This window comes from Rhamphochromis sp. 'chilingali' (assembly GCF_963969265.1).
Source record: "Rhamphochromis sp. 'chilingali' genome assembly, chromosome: 19".
In the NCBI taxonomy this organism is placed as follows: Eukaryota; Metazoa; Chordata; class Actinopteri; order Cichliformes; family Cichlidae; genus Rhamphochromis; species Rhamphochromis sp. 'chilingali'.
This window is the reverse complement of record NC_137946.1, coordinates 19,139,463-19,155,189: the sequence shown is the minus strand read 5'-3', so window position 1 is coordinate 19,155,189 and position 15,727 is coordinate 19,139,463. Positions and strand designations below refer to the sequence as shown.

The following is a 15,727-nucleotide window of genomic DNA, read 5'->3' as shown; positions in this document are numbered from 1 at the left end:
CTCCCTCCTCCACTACCGCCTCGTCCTCCTCCTCCCGTTCCTCCTCCAACCGTCTTCACTTGGTTTAAAAAAACAAAAAGAAAAGAAAAAAGAAAGCCACCAAGGAGACACGACTACACTCTACCCGCCAGCGTTCAAAGGGAATCAAAACAATCTAATCAACATCAGCACAGGACTGAACCCTGACAAGGATGCTACTCCAGCACAGAGGCTACTAGACGGTCCAAACAGCCTTTGCCAATATGTTCAGGCCAGGTAAGGAAAGAGGGCTCCACTTGTTTTTGTTGCTGACGAGGATGTGGAGCGCGCGCAGTCGGTGTGTGCGAGCGATACATTTTTTGTTTGTTCTTTTGAGAAATTAATTTAGTTAAATTTTGGGCAAATTGAGTTACAGACGAGGCTCTCGGTGTTTCTCAAACTTCCCAGTCGTCTCTTATCCGCCGTGGTGGCCGCGACTGGGAAGCAGATTAAATATTTATTCACTTCATGTAAAAATTATTCTTAAAATAGCGAACCGCTGCCGCACTGCAGTTTGTAGAACCTGTCTGCACGAGGGTGGCTGGTGCTGTTGCTACGCGCGAGCGAGAAACGGGTAGAGAGCACGTGAGAGTGAAATTGAAAAAAGTTTACAATTTGACTGGTTTTCTACAAAAGTTTACCCCGTTTTTTGGCGCTTTGTGTTAATCCGCGTGACAGAAGGAGGCGCTCAGCCCGTGGATTTCTACTTGTCGCTGAAGGGAGGGAGGGTCTCCCCACGGGTTCCGCGGGCCCAGGGAGACTAAAAACAGGTGTAAAAGTGTCTCCCAGAGAATAGCTGTGCGCTGTTTACTCTGACACTCACACGCTTCCGTGTTACGGTGAGAAAAGGTATTAAGGTTTACCACGATGACCTTGCCTGCTCATGTGTTGATAAAGGAGAGCTCCATTTCCCTCCCGCCACCTCTTTCTCCGTGCGTGCACGCGCATTGACAATTAAAAATCACGACTGACAAATCCAGTGGGAAAAAAAAAGCAATTTCACAAATTCATATCCGGTATTAAACAACATATCAACCTTTCTGAAATTATTAAATAGTACTGTGATGCAAAGTGTACGGAAAGTACACGCACACTTACACACACACACGTTTTAAAGAAGAGTATTTGTGGTGTGGAATGGTGACTCATCTGCCAATTGCCCCCCCAAAACATGTATGCATGTTGGGCTCCAGTGAAAGACAGCTTGTCTGAGAACTGTTTGGAAATGAATGCAGTCCGCGGCTGACTGAACCCCGAGAACATAATGGAAAAACATTCTTTAATAGAGACACTGGATGTCTGTCATTTGTCATTTCCATGCAGCTCAACGCAGAGTGGGGAAACAACACACATACATCCATGCACATCATAATCTATTAGCTCACTTGGTTGGCCTGAGTCAGGGCACAAGCTGGGCGATCTCCTCATTAAGGGTGGGACCTAATGGGCTTGACAGAGGGCTGATTAGTGCTGTCACTGTGTATGTGTGTGAGAGAGAGACAGAGCACAAGAGAGAGGGAGAAAAGAGTTTGCTGGCTAGAGGGAGACAAGCTTTAATTTTAATCTTCCTTTAATTTCAGATGGATAGCATCCACCCACCCACCTACCCGCACACACAGCAAAAAACACACAGTGGTGATGGCTGATGCGCTGCTTTGTATCTCCTCCTACAAATATGTGACTGTCAGTCGCAATAATAAAATCCAGAGTAATTGTGCAGTCTGCCTGAGATACAGTTATCTTTGTCTGTCACCTTTACCCACAGTATCTCTCTGCAGTGGGATAAAACAAGAGTGAGAGAGTGAGAAGAAAGAGGATAAGTGTTTTTGTGTAATGAAAACTCCCTCTCTCTTTCTCTCCGTGTCTGTCTCTCATTCTTTCTCTCTGCTTGGCCAACCAGCTCCTGCTGCCAGCTTCAAACTGAGAGCAGCCTGGCAGGCTGATTGGCTACTAGCTTGCTGGTTTGGGTGGCTGCCGAAGCTTTGTTTCCCAGCGTGTTTGAAGCTGGATTTGTCTCCCTTACTTGACTTTGCCTCTGTTACCCAACTTGTTAATTTCCCTATTTATCTACATTTTTTTTCCCTGCAGTAAGATGTTTGCAGGCACTGAACAAACCAAAACAAACCTTAAAATTAGTCACAAAAAGAATAATGGCCACTTAACAAAAAAGACAAAAAAAGGCTTTGCTATGTTCTGCAAAAGTGCGGACCGGTTTTTATTGTCAGCTATTTAATGGATGCTCATGGCTTTTGAATAAAACAAACAATCAGTGAATTATTCATATATCAGATCATTGTAATAAAATAAAACCCCACAAACTGAAAGACCTTTTTCTCACACACAGCTAGGAAATATGTTAAATTCTTACATTTTAGTGGGTACATTAGTTAACAGTTGGTATTTTAACTAAAACCTAAAATGATTGGTCAATTATCAGCTACAGATAATATTTTTATCAGCTGATTCATCACATTTTGAAATTTAGACTATTTCAGAACCGGTGCTAATATTGCTAACCAATGGAGACTTGTTGGGATAACCATTTAGCAAATTTGAAGACATATTCTTTTTTTGTTTTCCCTCTGAGAAAAATTGGATTAAAGCACATCGGATTAACCCTCTCAGGTTTAAAACACCATAGGCGGTAGACCTAACCCTGTATTTCTGGAGAAAGGCAAATTCATTACTCTGGGAACTCTAGGGTTAGAGTTAGGGCTAGGATACTTGTAGATGATGACTTAGACCCCAAAGGGTTAAGTGTTTGGCCACCTAATAAGCAATTATACCCATAAAGCACAGGTAAGCCCATTCAATGTTTAGCACAGCTAAGCACAAGTAAGTACTTTAGGAAGCAATTTGTATCTCAAGTCCTGAATATCAGGGGGCCAGCCATATAATTTGGCACTAAAATGTTCACCAATTTGAAAACATTCTGTTGAAGAAAGAAACTTTCATGCTGTTTTCTTAAAAAAACAAAACAAAAAAAACAACCTGCCAACATTTACAGTCAGTGAGCTGTAGAAGAAAATTCCTGCTGGTGGCTTAACTGGAGTGAGAAATACACATAAATGTTTAGTAGGTGTAGAGTACAGTTTGCCAAACAGTGCAGTTTCAAGAATTGTTGTTAGCCCATCAGAAGCTATTATTTTCTGTTAAATGAAACCTCTTTGCTGCACCTTGGTGCTAGCTATGCCATTATACCAGAAACCTTACAGCCCAAATCAATATTAGTAGAATTACACAACTCTCAAAACTGATTTGACATGACAATAAAATAAAAAATCATTAAATCATTAAAAATTAATTTAAAGTCACTGACCTGGTGTGGGCAGAAGATTTATTTAAAAGGCTGGATTATACTATGTTTAAGAGACACAGACTGAAATGGCCTCACGTTAAATACATTACGATGGCTTAGCCACTTCTAACGTTCGGTAATGCTAGCTTCCTCAAACAAAATAATACCGTGTAATTCAGGATAACATAAGAAGGAATTGGAAAGATTTCCCCATTGGTGTTGTTTGGGTAACCACTTAGCAAATCCTAAGACATATTCTTTTCTTTATCCTTTGAGAAAAAATGGATTAAGCACATCTGATTAACCCTATGAGGGTTAAGACATCACTGGCAGTAGCCCTAACTCTGTATTTCTGGAGAAAGGCAAAATGATATCATTTGCATTATTTGCATTTTGCCTTTTGTGAATCAGTATAATCCATTGGTCATTTCCCTTAAATCCAAAGTACTTCCACATGCTTACTGACTTTCTTAGCAACGAGCTACTGCAGCTGCACTAGCTGCCGTGTCAATCATGTAGTATTTGCTGTCTTTGTGGGCAGTCTTCTTTTTCTAAATATGTGAGCATGGACAAAAACATGCCCACATTGCCTATGGCACGAAAAACCAAACAAACAATACTGTTGTGTTCCTACTTGGTACCACGAAAAGATGAGAGGCTTGCATAAGTAACTATTAAAAGTACTTTCTTGGAAGTACCCAGTGATGTACAGACAACTATCAGTCATAGACAGAAAAAAACTACAAACGTTCCCCAACAAATTTTCATGAGCATCTTCTTTTTATGATTTCTGTGCTGATTTATTCCCATTTTTTCCAAGTGCACATCAAACATAATGATGTGATCGGCAAAGCTAAGTCTTCATCTGTGTGTAACATTACTCTGCGTGAGATTTAAATGAGTAATGGTTCAGAGGAGTAAACATGTCGATGCGCTCCTTTCACCTGATGCAATATCTTTGCCTCACATGCCTTCCTCAGTGGCCTTCTTCCTACGCAACTCTTGAAGACTAAAAGTTGCTGCCTGGATTGGATGGACAAGTTCAATCTATATGGAAGAGAGCACGGTCGTGCAGCTCCTACTCGAGCTGTGAACTTCAGCCTTTAAAAACATGACGCCGCGTCTTCCTTGCTTCTCATCACTTTCAATACGATTTCATCCTCTCACTTTTCGTCATCATTCCTGCCGTTGGATACACCCTGTGATCCAGAAAGAAAAAAATTAGCAGTATTTGAAATACTGAAATGTTCTGTGTTACTACATTCAGCCATGATAATCTATAACAAACGTCAGCTCTGTACTGAATTTCACTGATCAATACCAATATATGATAGTCAAAGGAGCTTGCAAAGAAAAGCGTCTGGACTTCTTTAAGTTGCTTGAAGGCGTTGAAAGACGTTGAAACTTAAAGAAGTCCAGACGCTTTTCTTTGCAAGCTCCTTTGACTACGATGACCTGGATGACTGAGAACCTTCACAGACATACCAATATATGATGTTAAAATTGCAAGTCACTGTTCATATAGGCTATAGCCTCAGACTCGCTCCAGGCTCTCTCTGGGCCCCAGTGTGAATAAAGCCCTCATTTGATTAACAGACTTTTTAGCAGCGTTATGAAATTTAAGTCATTCCTGATTAAACCTCCAGTTTTTATTTGCATACTATACTACGGATTGCTGACCGTCATTTGTCACCTCCGAGCCTGCTTTCTCTTCGGATAAAGCACAGTATCATGAAGTACATCTGATGGCATTGTGACAAAAGACTAATGCCACATCCTTACTTTCTCTGTGAGATGACAGTTGCACTGGCACGCATACATTTTGCCTGCAGGCCACTGTCAAGTCCACAGTCACACAATTAGAAGCTGCTGTTGCCCGTTTGCTTTGTTATGCATGCGTGTGTGTGTGTGTGTGTTTTGTAGATGAGTGCTGTGGTAGATGATAATAACATATGGATTGGTGACAAAATGTTTATTCGGGTCGTGAAGCACCAAATGGTGGAGTAATTGAGAGCTGAGATTGATCCAAATTTGCTCTTGCTGCACCGACATCCTGAGGCAGCAGACAGATTTTACAGATTAGGACAATATAGGGAACATTATGCTTTGTGCGGATTTTGTGGATATATTATATTAGAGAACTAAATCATCTTGGGATTTGATTACAGGAATGGAAGTCATATCATAATCAATTACATCCCTAATGCAAGCCACAGTGGAGAGCAGGATGAAACGCATCGCCACACACACCGCAACGCAGCGAGTGTCCATGTGATGGCTGTGCATATCAATGACCTTTGCACATCTTTGCACCGCTCCTCCTGCCTGATCTCAAGGTCACTCACGGACTCCTTTCTTTCTTCTGCTTTATCCTGAGCTCAGTGTGGTCTGCCTGCTGAATTCTATTTTATCATTACGTCTCGCCACAATTTTCTGGAACGTGCACGGCATTTACAATCGACGTGCCTCGTAGAAATGCGTAGAAATAATTACACGGGCTGGTGTTTTACAGCTCCGAGCTTCTAAAGTGGCAAACTCTCACAAACACAATGCAAAAAAAAAAAAAAAAAAAAAACAACCCACAAAAAACCTTTAATGAGCAGAAATTGTTTTGATGCTAAATAAACAAACACAGAGTGCTACAAATTATGCAGTACAGAGCATGAAATGGCATTTCACAATGGCCCTGTGGTGTTTTATTCCAACTTTCTTGCCAAGTAAAGCTTTATTACACATTTGTTTTTATACCAAACATACCCCTTTTTGCATCTTCTGTATTTTTCACCGGGGTAAAGTGCAAGTTAAGACAGCTATAAGAAAGGAGCCATTTTTCTGCCTTAAAAAACCCATAAGGCTGCCAAGCAGAATGAACAAAGCTGAAGTGGTTTATTCCTCATTTCCCTCGAATTAGATTCATACTACTTCTTTAATTGGCAGTGCAGTGAAGTAGCTGCTGATTGTTGGTAAATACAGTGCACTAATTTGCTTATGGATCTCCACGGTTTACCTTGAGAGCTGGCGGCACACACAGCAGGAAGGTCCTGTGTGAATTAAGTATCCAATCAAAGAAGACATTACTCCCTATCAGGAGTCCTGTGAAGGCCTCTGATTGCAGGTTCACTTAGCAACAGCTGGGGCTAGCTGTGCATTTACTGCATGTACTCTCTCTCTCTGTGAATATGTTTGTGTGTGAATGAGCATGCACATGGATGTGGCTGCATATGTGAGTGTGAGAAAGTTTTCAGATGAAAGTGATGCAAATGCCAGTGATCACATAGTCAGAGCATGGTGCTCATACAGATTTTTAAGTGTGTTCGAGCCTCAGGAATCATTATTGTAAATGTCAGAGCTGATGCATGAGAGGGGAGTTATACTGTGCTGATGCGGCAGGGAGAACAGACCACGTGAAAAGGAGTGGTTATCAGGAAAAAGAATTTACATGGGATACACACAGAGCGAGCCAGTGGCAGGTAAGGGTAGTGGAGCTGATATGAGCTTACTGCGCGGATGTGTGCTACGGGTGTCACCCGCTTTGATGAAGTAACTTTGGTATTTTCTCGTCTTCAGAGGGAGAGACAGTTGGATGAAGCAGCCCTCTCCTTTTCTTACTGAAAGCGAATGAGACGTAGACATTTTGGAAACATTTGTGAGACATTTCTTTCTGAGACTGACATGAAAGGAAGGATGTACATCTGATGTCTGTGCATTAAGTACAGTGAAGGAGAACCTTGGCTTAGCAGTAAAGCTGGAAGCAGGGGGAAACATGAAGCTTGGCTCTGTTCAGAGATAAAGAAAAAAGTACACCAACCAAAATCTCTAAAGCTTACTAAATAACAGGTTGCATCTCGTTTGTTTATCTTGTGCACCAACAGAAATGTAAAAAAAAAAAAGGGGACTGTATGGGGGAGTTGTGTGTGTGTCTGAGGTATTTCTTAACAAACAGCAGCTCATCCATCTGGCTTTAATGCAGGTTGCCAGATTTATGAGGACTGTTTTTGGCCCTATACAGGCACAGTGATACAAAGTGTTCCAACTTATTCAGGAAGCAAGGCCAAGAAACAGATCCATCAGAATCAGAATCAGAATCAGAATACTTTATTGATCCCTGGGGGAAATTATTTTTTGTTACAGTGCTCCATTTTAAACCAACATTAAGACAAGACAGACAATACACTAACTAAGAATAGTACAATATATACATATATATACATACATACATACATAAGTCACTCATAAATAAATATCCATCATTTTACTCCCGCTAAAAAGTTGTTGTTTTTCTACATCTCATCAAGCATTTGTCATGCATTTGCAAACATACACTTGAACACATACTATAAGCCAACACAGAAGTGTCTTAACCCCAATCCTATCGACATTTTGAAATATATGGACTACCAACTGGGGACCCCAAGAATAATTTACTGTGAGAAGCATCCTAACCCAACCCAAACAAAAAACAATATCATTGTTATTATTTTTGCAAAGTTATAATTATTTGCACATTTTGTGAGATTCTATACTTTTCTTTGAAACAACCTACAACTTTTAGGTTAAGCTAAAAGTTTACTGTATTTACCATACCTTTGCTCTGGTGTCACTTATTTTTCAGTAGTTTTAAACAAACACTATTATTGTTAAATTTTTATGATGAATCCATTTTGACCCCAATATGAAAAACTCAAATAGACATAAATTCCTAGTATCATGAGATGTACTCTTTCCAGCTCTGCCCTGGGGCCTCCTCACGTCTTCCTCCTAGGACATGCCCAAAACACCTCACCTAGGAGATGCCCAGGAGGCATCCTGGTCAGATTCCTGAAACACCTCAGTGGCTTTCCTTTCTATGCAGAGGACTACTCTACTCTGAATCCCTCCCAAATGACCAAACTTTTCTATCTTACTACCTCTAAGGTAGAGTCCAGACAACCTTTAGAAGAAGCTAATTTCAGCTTGTATCCACAATGTCATTTTTTCAGTCATTACCCAGAGATCGTGACCTATGAACTGACAGATTGAGGGCCAGCTCTCTTGTCACCACAGCCGAGCGTCTGCAGAAGCAGTGTCTCTGTCAATCTCCTGCTCCAATTGAAAAGAGGCCACTCCACTCTTTTTCAGCCGAGAACCATGGCCTCAGACTTAGAGGTGCTGATCCTTATCCCTCGATTAGCTCTCCCCTTAACCCTCGATAAAACTAATGGAATCACATCATCTACAAAAAACAGATATGAGATCCTGAAACCATAAAACCGTCCACACCTGGGCTGCACCTAGAATTTCTGCCCATAAATGTTATTAAAAGAATGAGTATGAGTGGACCAGAAGCAGCTAAACATAACTAAAGCTAAACAGACACAATAGGCAGCTATAGCACCCAAATTCTTTCATGCTGTGCTCAGGTCCTGTGACAGGAAGAGCAAGCACTTGCTACCTTCATGTCTGTGATTCAGGAACAAATGTAACAGCTTTGTGGAATCAGTCTTCAACCTGAGGACTGGGCAGTCATCAGTGGGAGCTTTGCTCATTCCCAGGAGGGTCATTGCTGCTCAGATCAGGGCTTGTAACACTGCAGCATCATCATCTCTGTCAGGTACATCAGATCCAGCGACCTCTACAACAATATCACACCTTCCAGTCTGGGAAGGTACCCATCAAGCTGATGAAGGCAGCGATGGCAACAGTTTTTCTTCTTTATGGTAAATATTGACCCAATCATTGAATTTATTAAAACTACATAAACAATATTGAGTTCCTTTTACTGTGGTCCCCTGAGACTGCAAAAGTGTGACATCATTAGGAACAAATTGATAGACAAAGTTAAAAAAAAAAAAAGGAATGCAGTATCTTTGCTGTTTCCAGTACTGCGGTCTTCTCGACAAAGATCTTGGATTTCGTTCCTGGGATCTGAACTTGACTAACATCCCACTCTTAATCCAAATGATGTCGGCCAACCTTTGCAGCTATAACAGCTCTGCTCTAATTCATCCCAAAGGTGCTCTATCAGGTTGAGGTCAGGACTCTATGCACGTCAGTGAAGTTCTTCCATGCCAAACTGGCTCATCCATGTCTTTATGTAACTTTTACTTTAAAATTTCTCATAGTTGTATAGAAATCTATGAGAAATTTGAACCTATGATGCTTTACTGTTACCCACATAAGTAAACACTTCCCTGAATGTCTTGACGACTAGTTTGAGGACTTTTTGAATGTGGAATGATGGTCATTACATAAATTGTGGGTTAGAGGAAAACAGACCATTAAGCAAGATGTGTTTGGGAAATTGTTATGATTGACAAGTTGTACCACATGAGCATGCAGTGTCCTTCAGCTTCTTAGTCAGATCCATCCCTTAATCGTGATATCTGGTTTCAAAACAAAATAAACAAAACAATGGGCGATGTTTTGGTGACTGCATCTGTTTTTTACATATAGTTTATGGAAGCAGGAAAACAAATAGAAAACTTTAGAGGTAAAGCTTCCGGGCTTATCAAAAGTTAAGAAACAAGCAATTCTTTAAGCTGAAGCCATAAACTTTCTCACAGTTTCCAACTAAGTGACTTCCTGCATTCGTTCACTGTTGCTGATGAATTAGTCAAAAAGTGCAAAATATGACAGCTGCATTATCAATACGAGTACACCACATAGTGTATTTCTGAACACACTGACATAAAATAAAAAATTTAAATCCTTTGTGTCTAACTCCCAGGCTGTATCTCCTCCATCCCTCCTCTCTCCCTTCAAATCTCCTCGCCTCCCATGTCTTCTCCTCTGTAGCTGGTTCACTCTGTACCTGTTGAATAATTGATAGCTGTTTTGGTTTCTGATAAGGCGTTTGGGGTCCACAGCTCTCAGCAGTATGGGCTTGCTGCTTTCCTCACGGTAGATCACACAGCTCAGTCCGTCCTTTTACTCCCTCTCTCTTCCTCTTCTTCACTGCCTCCCTCTTTTTCCCCCCTCCATGTCTTCTCTTATTCCACGTCGCAGTTATTCTGATAACATGCTGGCGTGCATGTCGTAGCCAACAGCTCAAGTTCCAGGTTTTATTTTTGATAAGGCCTTGATATTCATCTTCTTCTTCTGATTACAAAGGAGCATGTGAACATAAATAAATGTAATACTCGGGATATTACCATGGAAACAGAAGTAGTAGATCCAAAAAAACAAGTATAGGAAGGATAAGCTATTTAAAATATGCTTGCATGAAGCAGCTCACAGTGCAGCAGCCCTGCCATCATATGCTGGTTGTTGCATGGGATCCAAGGTACACCCTACTGTTTACAGAGGGTAGTCAAATTAACAGAAACACTCTTTGGAAAAGTTTCAACTTAGGTGGCTGATTCATCAAAGCAAACACGGAAATGTGCGTAAAGCAGGCTTCATGCCCAGTGACAGAATTTAAGGACGTCTCCTATACTGTCAATCCCTCTTAGTTTCAAGATGACACTACACCTGAGACTGTCCTTGTGAGTAAACAGTAGGTTTAGTTGTGTATTCATTTCCCTCAGGTCGTGTTCTCTGTTCATTTGAATGGGGCTGTGCAGTGGGGGTGCAAACGCAGAGGGCTCTGGCAAGAAAACGTTGCTCAGCATTTGTCAGAATACAAAACAATCCAACAAGGCCCAGCATAGGCCACCATTGCATTCACACAGGGAAGCATTGTGGTGTTGTCACACAGTCTGGTCACATGGCAAAGAAAAAGATAAGTGCCGAAATGCATTGTTGCTTTGACAGTGAGAACATTTCACGGCTTCAACACATATGTCTTTGATTCTCCTCCGTGGGGACGTGTCACCAAGGCGGTGATTCTGTATTTTAACCTAATCCACTGTCTTTATGTAAATCTCACCAAGAAGTTTTTTCTTTCTTTTTTTTGGTGACATAACCTATGCAAACAGTCAGTGCAAACACAGCTCCACTTTTAACGTTATACCAAAGAAAGTGTAAAAACATCCTGGTCTAGGGTACAAAGTAGAGTATCTTGAGCAGGGCTCTAGACTAACTTTTTGCCATGGTTGCACTGGTGCGCCTAAAAATAAAATTTAGGCGCACCAGCACAAAATTTAGGCGTACAAGCACAAAAGTTAGGCGTACCCAAATTTTTAAACTGCATTACTTAACACCGCAGTTTTACATGTTCACGTTTTTTTTTTATTTGTAAATGATTAACTAACAACCTTTCAAAATGATTAACTTGACACCCCCTTTGCTGCCCAAATTAACAGCAGCTCCATCAGCCCCCATAGCAATGATTTTATCCAACCAGTTACTGCACTGGTCCCCAAGAGCAGCAAATGCTTTCTTTGAGGCAGCATAAATTCCTAAACAAATTAAAAAAAAATACCATTTACTTATCAGATCAAGAGTTTACAATGCAGTCTTTTTCAGTTTGAGTTTCTATATTCATGTATTATTGCTATGTTTAATTTTCAATGATAAGAACATGCTAGATATGGTTAATTCAGTAACACGACGTAATATTATTAATCATATACATAGGCTACGTGACATGACATGGCTTACCTTGGGCATGGGCATGCTGGACCTCAATGTGTCCAATCAGTATATTCGCTGGTCTTCCTTTTTGCAAGATACGAGTGTACACAATGACACATTCTTTTGTGGCGATGTCTGTGTCTCCATCGATCAGGAAGGCCATGTATGTACTGTTCGCAATTTCCACTGACGTCTTTTTTTTCAGTGTGTCAGCGATTACGCCTATAAACTGGGCGCACGCAACATCATTGCTGTATGTGGGGTTTATGTCCAAGCCATTTTTCCTGTGAAGAGTTATTTCTGACTTGAACTTAGTAAACGGAACTTCTTCTTTTGCAATATTGTAGGCGATGTTAAACTTAATGATCATCTCGGCCTCCTCCGATGACCCGTTTACTCCTGCCTGCCGCTGAAAGGCAGTGGAGAGCGGGGACATTTTGGCAGAGCATTTATCGCGGCATATAATGTGTCTTCTCGATGCTGTATGCTTTTTCAGCGTTTCAATTCGAAACGTATTAGCACCAGTGACAAATGCTGTGTTGCCGGCCATGGTCTTTCCACACTCGCGACAATAAATGCAGTGCATCATATTGTCAGCTTGGCTGTATCTTAGCCAGGGAAACTGGTCAAGCCACTCGATTCAAAATCTATACATTTTCTCACTTTTACTTTCAGTGGACTCCGGCTGGGAGTCGATCGTATGTGGCTCATTTTCTGATGCCGTCTCCGGACCAGTGTTTGACAAAAACGGAGAGGTTGATGGCTCCGTGTCAGAGCGCTGGCTCAGAATTTTGGACTGATCAGGCCTTAACTTAACGAAAAAGTTATCAATTGTTCTTTTCATATTTTCTCAATACCAACTTCATACACTTCTGACCTGGGCTACTCACCCTTCTCTATCTGCCCGCACTTTCAAACGTAAACACAAGTAGGTCTGCAGGAATATCTGGACCACGGCCAATCACAGAGGTCCCCGCCTCTGAGTATCTCTGATTGGTTTAGAACACGACATGGGCATAATGTGTGCCTGTTGTTGAACACACGGAGACTTTCAGGGTTGCTGAAACTTTTTTTCCGAGAAAATACTTGGTTGCACCGGTGCGACCAAGTATTTTTTTTACTTGGTCGCACCGGTGCAACCAAGTATTTTTTATTAGTCGCACCATGGAGAAATTTGGTCGCATTTGCGACCAAATTGGTCGCACTCTAGAGCCCTGTTGAGTGAATGATAGTAACTTGTGGTGTTACCTCAGCCTTCTACCTCCTAATATGGAGTTTGCTGCTCAGCCAGTATGGAAAAATTGTAATTGATGTCCTTGAGCACAATGAAAAGACAACTTCTCGGTCTTTCACAAACTGCTCTCAATTTGAAAGACAAGAGAAAACCTTGTAAAACGGGTCAAGGTCAAGGATGGTCAGCATAAGATGTTTTCTTTTTTCGGTTTTCATGCAGAACATTTTTATTGTTAAGTCCTGGCAGACAAAAGGTGTTCTTTTTTTAATAAGCATTGTCCTGAAAACATAATCAAATTGACGTAAAAATTTGGATCTGTGACCATTTTACCACTCAGTGATGTAGTAGTGACAAATGAGAAGCACACCAGCTCTTCATTACAACAGAGTGTTACCATTTTTACAACTTGATGCAGCAACCTAAAAGCCATTTCTGGCTTTTTTAGGTTCCCTAAAAATCTGAAAACTTCTAGAGCAACATACAAAAAAACCCAAAAAACAAACAAACAGATTTTATGTATCTGTCTTTGTTAGTTTTCTACTTAGTTTTTACTTCAATATGTCAAACTGTGTCAGTTCTTTGACTTCTTGCGGTTTAGTAACAATGCAAATTAGGGGTGGGCGGTATAAACGGTATACAGTAGAAACGCTAAAATTTGGCCAACGGTAGAGATTTTGACTATACCGCTCTACCGTGATAGCGCATGTTGATGGTGTCATCAAGCTGCGCCTGTTTTTATTGAAAGCATGGCAGGGGCTGCAAGCAATATCATCTGCAAATTATGCCGGGCGACATTCATAGCAAAGAGACAAAGCACTTTTGGAATATGTTGAAAGCCAAAAACTGCGCTTCTTCCACTTCCGTACCATTGATTCATTAATGCTGAATTCTCTCACAGCTGCTCTATTCCCATGTTGTTTCAGTATATTAATAGCTAACCTCATATTGTGGATGGATTATCTCAGTTGTTCTCCTGACTGAGGTTTGGTCTGTGTACAGCATCCTGCCATGCGATTGCATTTGTCCCTGACCGCCAGAAACCCTCACGTTAACTTTTATCGAGTGGAAAAAAGTTAGCGTTCATCCTACAGCTTCACTGTGCTAATGTTATGCTAATATAGCTGTGTTGCTAGCGATCACGTAGCACAACATTTTATACCAGCTAGTCCAACTTCAGTAACCCTACAAAAAGTCACTGCTGTTTAGTTTTCTGTCTTCATTTATGTTGGAAGTGATAGTAGAGCTGTACGCTTTAATTTGTTTCAAAAAACTCTCAGTCAGAACATGGTATGTCATGTTTAGGTGGAAACTAACTTCCTGCTAACTTCCAACTCTGTTAAATTTAATAAATTCTGTTTTCATGGATGCCTGGATGTTAAACTTAATTGTTACACCTGGTAAATCAGCAACGCTGATCATTTTATTAAAGATGAAAGAATTTAGACCATTTTTAACTCTCAGTGATGCCGCAGTGTTCGTTTGACTTTGGGACTGAAGAGGACAGTTTTGGACACAGATTCCTGCGCGAGACTCCTGACTACGGTGGCCGTAATGCTCCGACAATCCATCAAGCGGTGTGCCTTCATAGCTTACCAAAGTCGTACTAAAACATTTTTTGACAGATTTCTGCGTGCAGTGTACCACATGAAATCGGTTTGAGGTTAGTAAGCACAACCATAATTCCAGCATAAGGCGCACTGTCAATTTTTGAGAAAATTGAAGGATTTTAAGTGTGCCTTATAGTGTGGAAAATACGTTTTACAGAAGAAAAGAATATATTGCGATATATGTCGTTACCGCACGTGCTTCAAATTATACCGCGATATGGATTTTAGGCCCAGCCCTAATGCAAATAGATAAATACTCACTTGTAGCATGTTTTTAAACAATTAAAACTCCACAAGATTTACAGGAACCTGTTGACCAGCCACAACCCATATGACAAGATTGCCACAGGCTAAAGCACCAATATATGGGCTAAATTTTGCTGGCAGAGGCAGTTTTTACATCAGTAGCTGCTCAGTACATCTCATTTCTCAGACATAGTTTTGACAGATATTTGCAGACAGTGACATCAAGATAACACTGGGAGCAGTGGAAATTTACGGTTGTTCTTAATTGTGCCATTGCTTAGTTGTTTTTGTGTTCAGCTGTGATACTCAGCCTGTGTCATACATTAAAAATTGCCATGTTTTGATTTCAAATTTAACAGTCTAATATTTTTTTTATGGTTAACATATGCTGCACATTGGACCTCATTCTGTATACTCCACTGAAGCAAAATCCTTTCCTTAATTTACTTCATAGTTGTTTTTCATATATTATTTATGTTGTTTTGTCTATACACCTAAAAAAAAATCTCAGAGTGCATGCATATCCCAAAACATATTTAGCGCATTAATATGCATATACTCAAATTCTCTTGCGATTTTTCCTTTCTTTTTACTTTTCCCCTTCTAAGCTCTCTGCTCTGGTCTGTCATCCCTGCTGATACAAGAGTGCAGAAAATGTTAAGTGCCTGTATTGGCTGTTACCCAGAATGTGAGGAATTGCAGAAGATGGGTTAAAGAGGGAGAAAAGTTACTCAAACCCAGGACAACAAGTCAATTCCTCTTGATTTACCACATCAATCTGTCCCACACACACACAGGCACGCACACAAACATGTGTGTGGCGGTAATTGC

At 40.7% G+C, this 15,727-nt stretch overlaps 1 protein-coding gene across 1 annotated transcript in view; it reads left to right on the top strand.

Annotated features, from left to right (window-relative positions):
• Positions 1–15,727, top strand: part of rtn4rl1a (reticulon 4 receptor-like 1a) — a 136,176-nt gene continuing 120,449 nt past the window's right edge. The window contains exon 1 of the mRNA XM_080866961.1: positions 1–255. Coding sequence (XP_080723087.1) covers positions 243–255 — 13 coding nt within the window. The 5' untranslated portion in view covers positions 1–242. The remainder of the gene's footprint in view (positions 256–15,727) is intronic.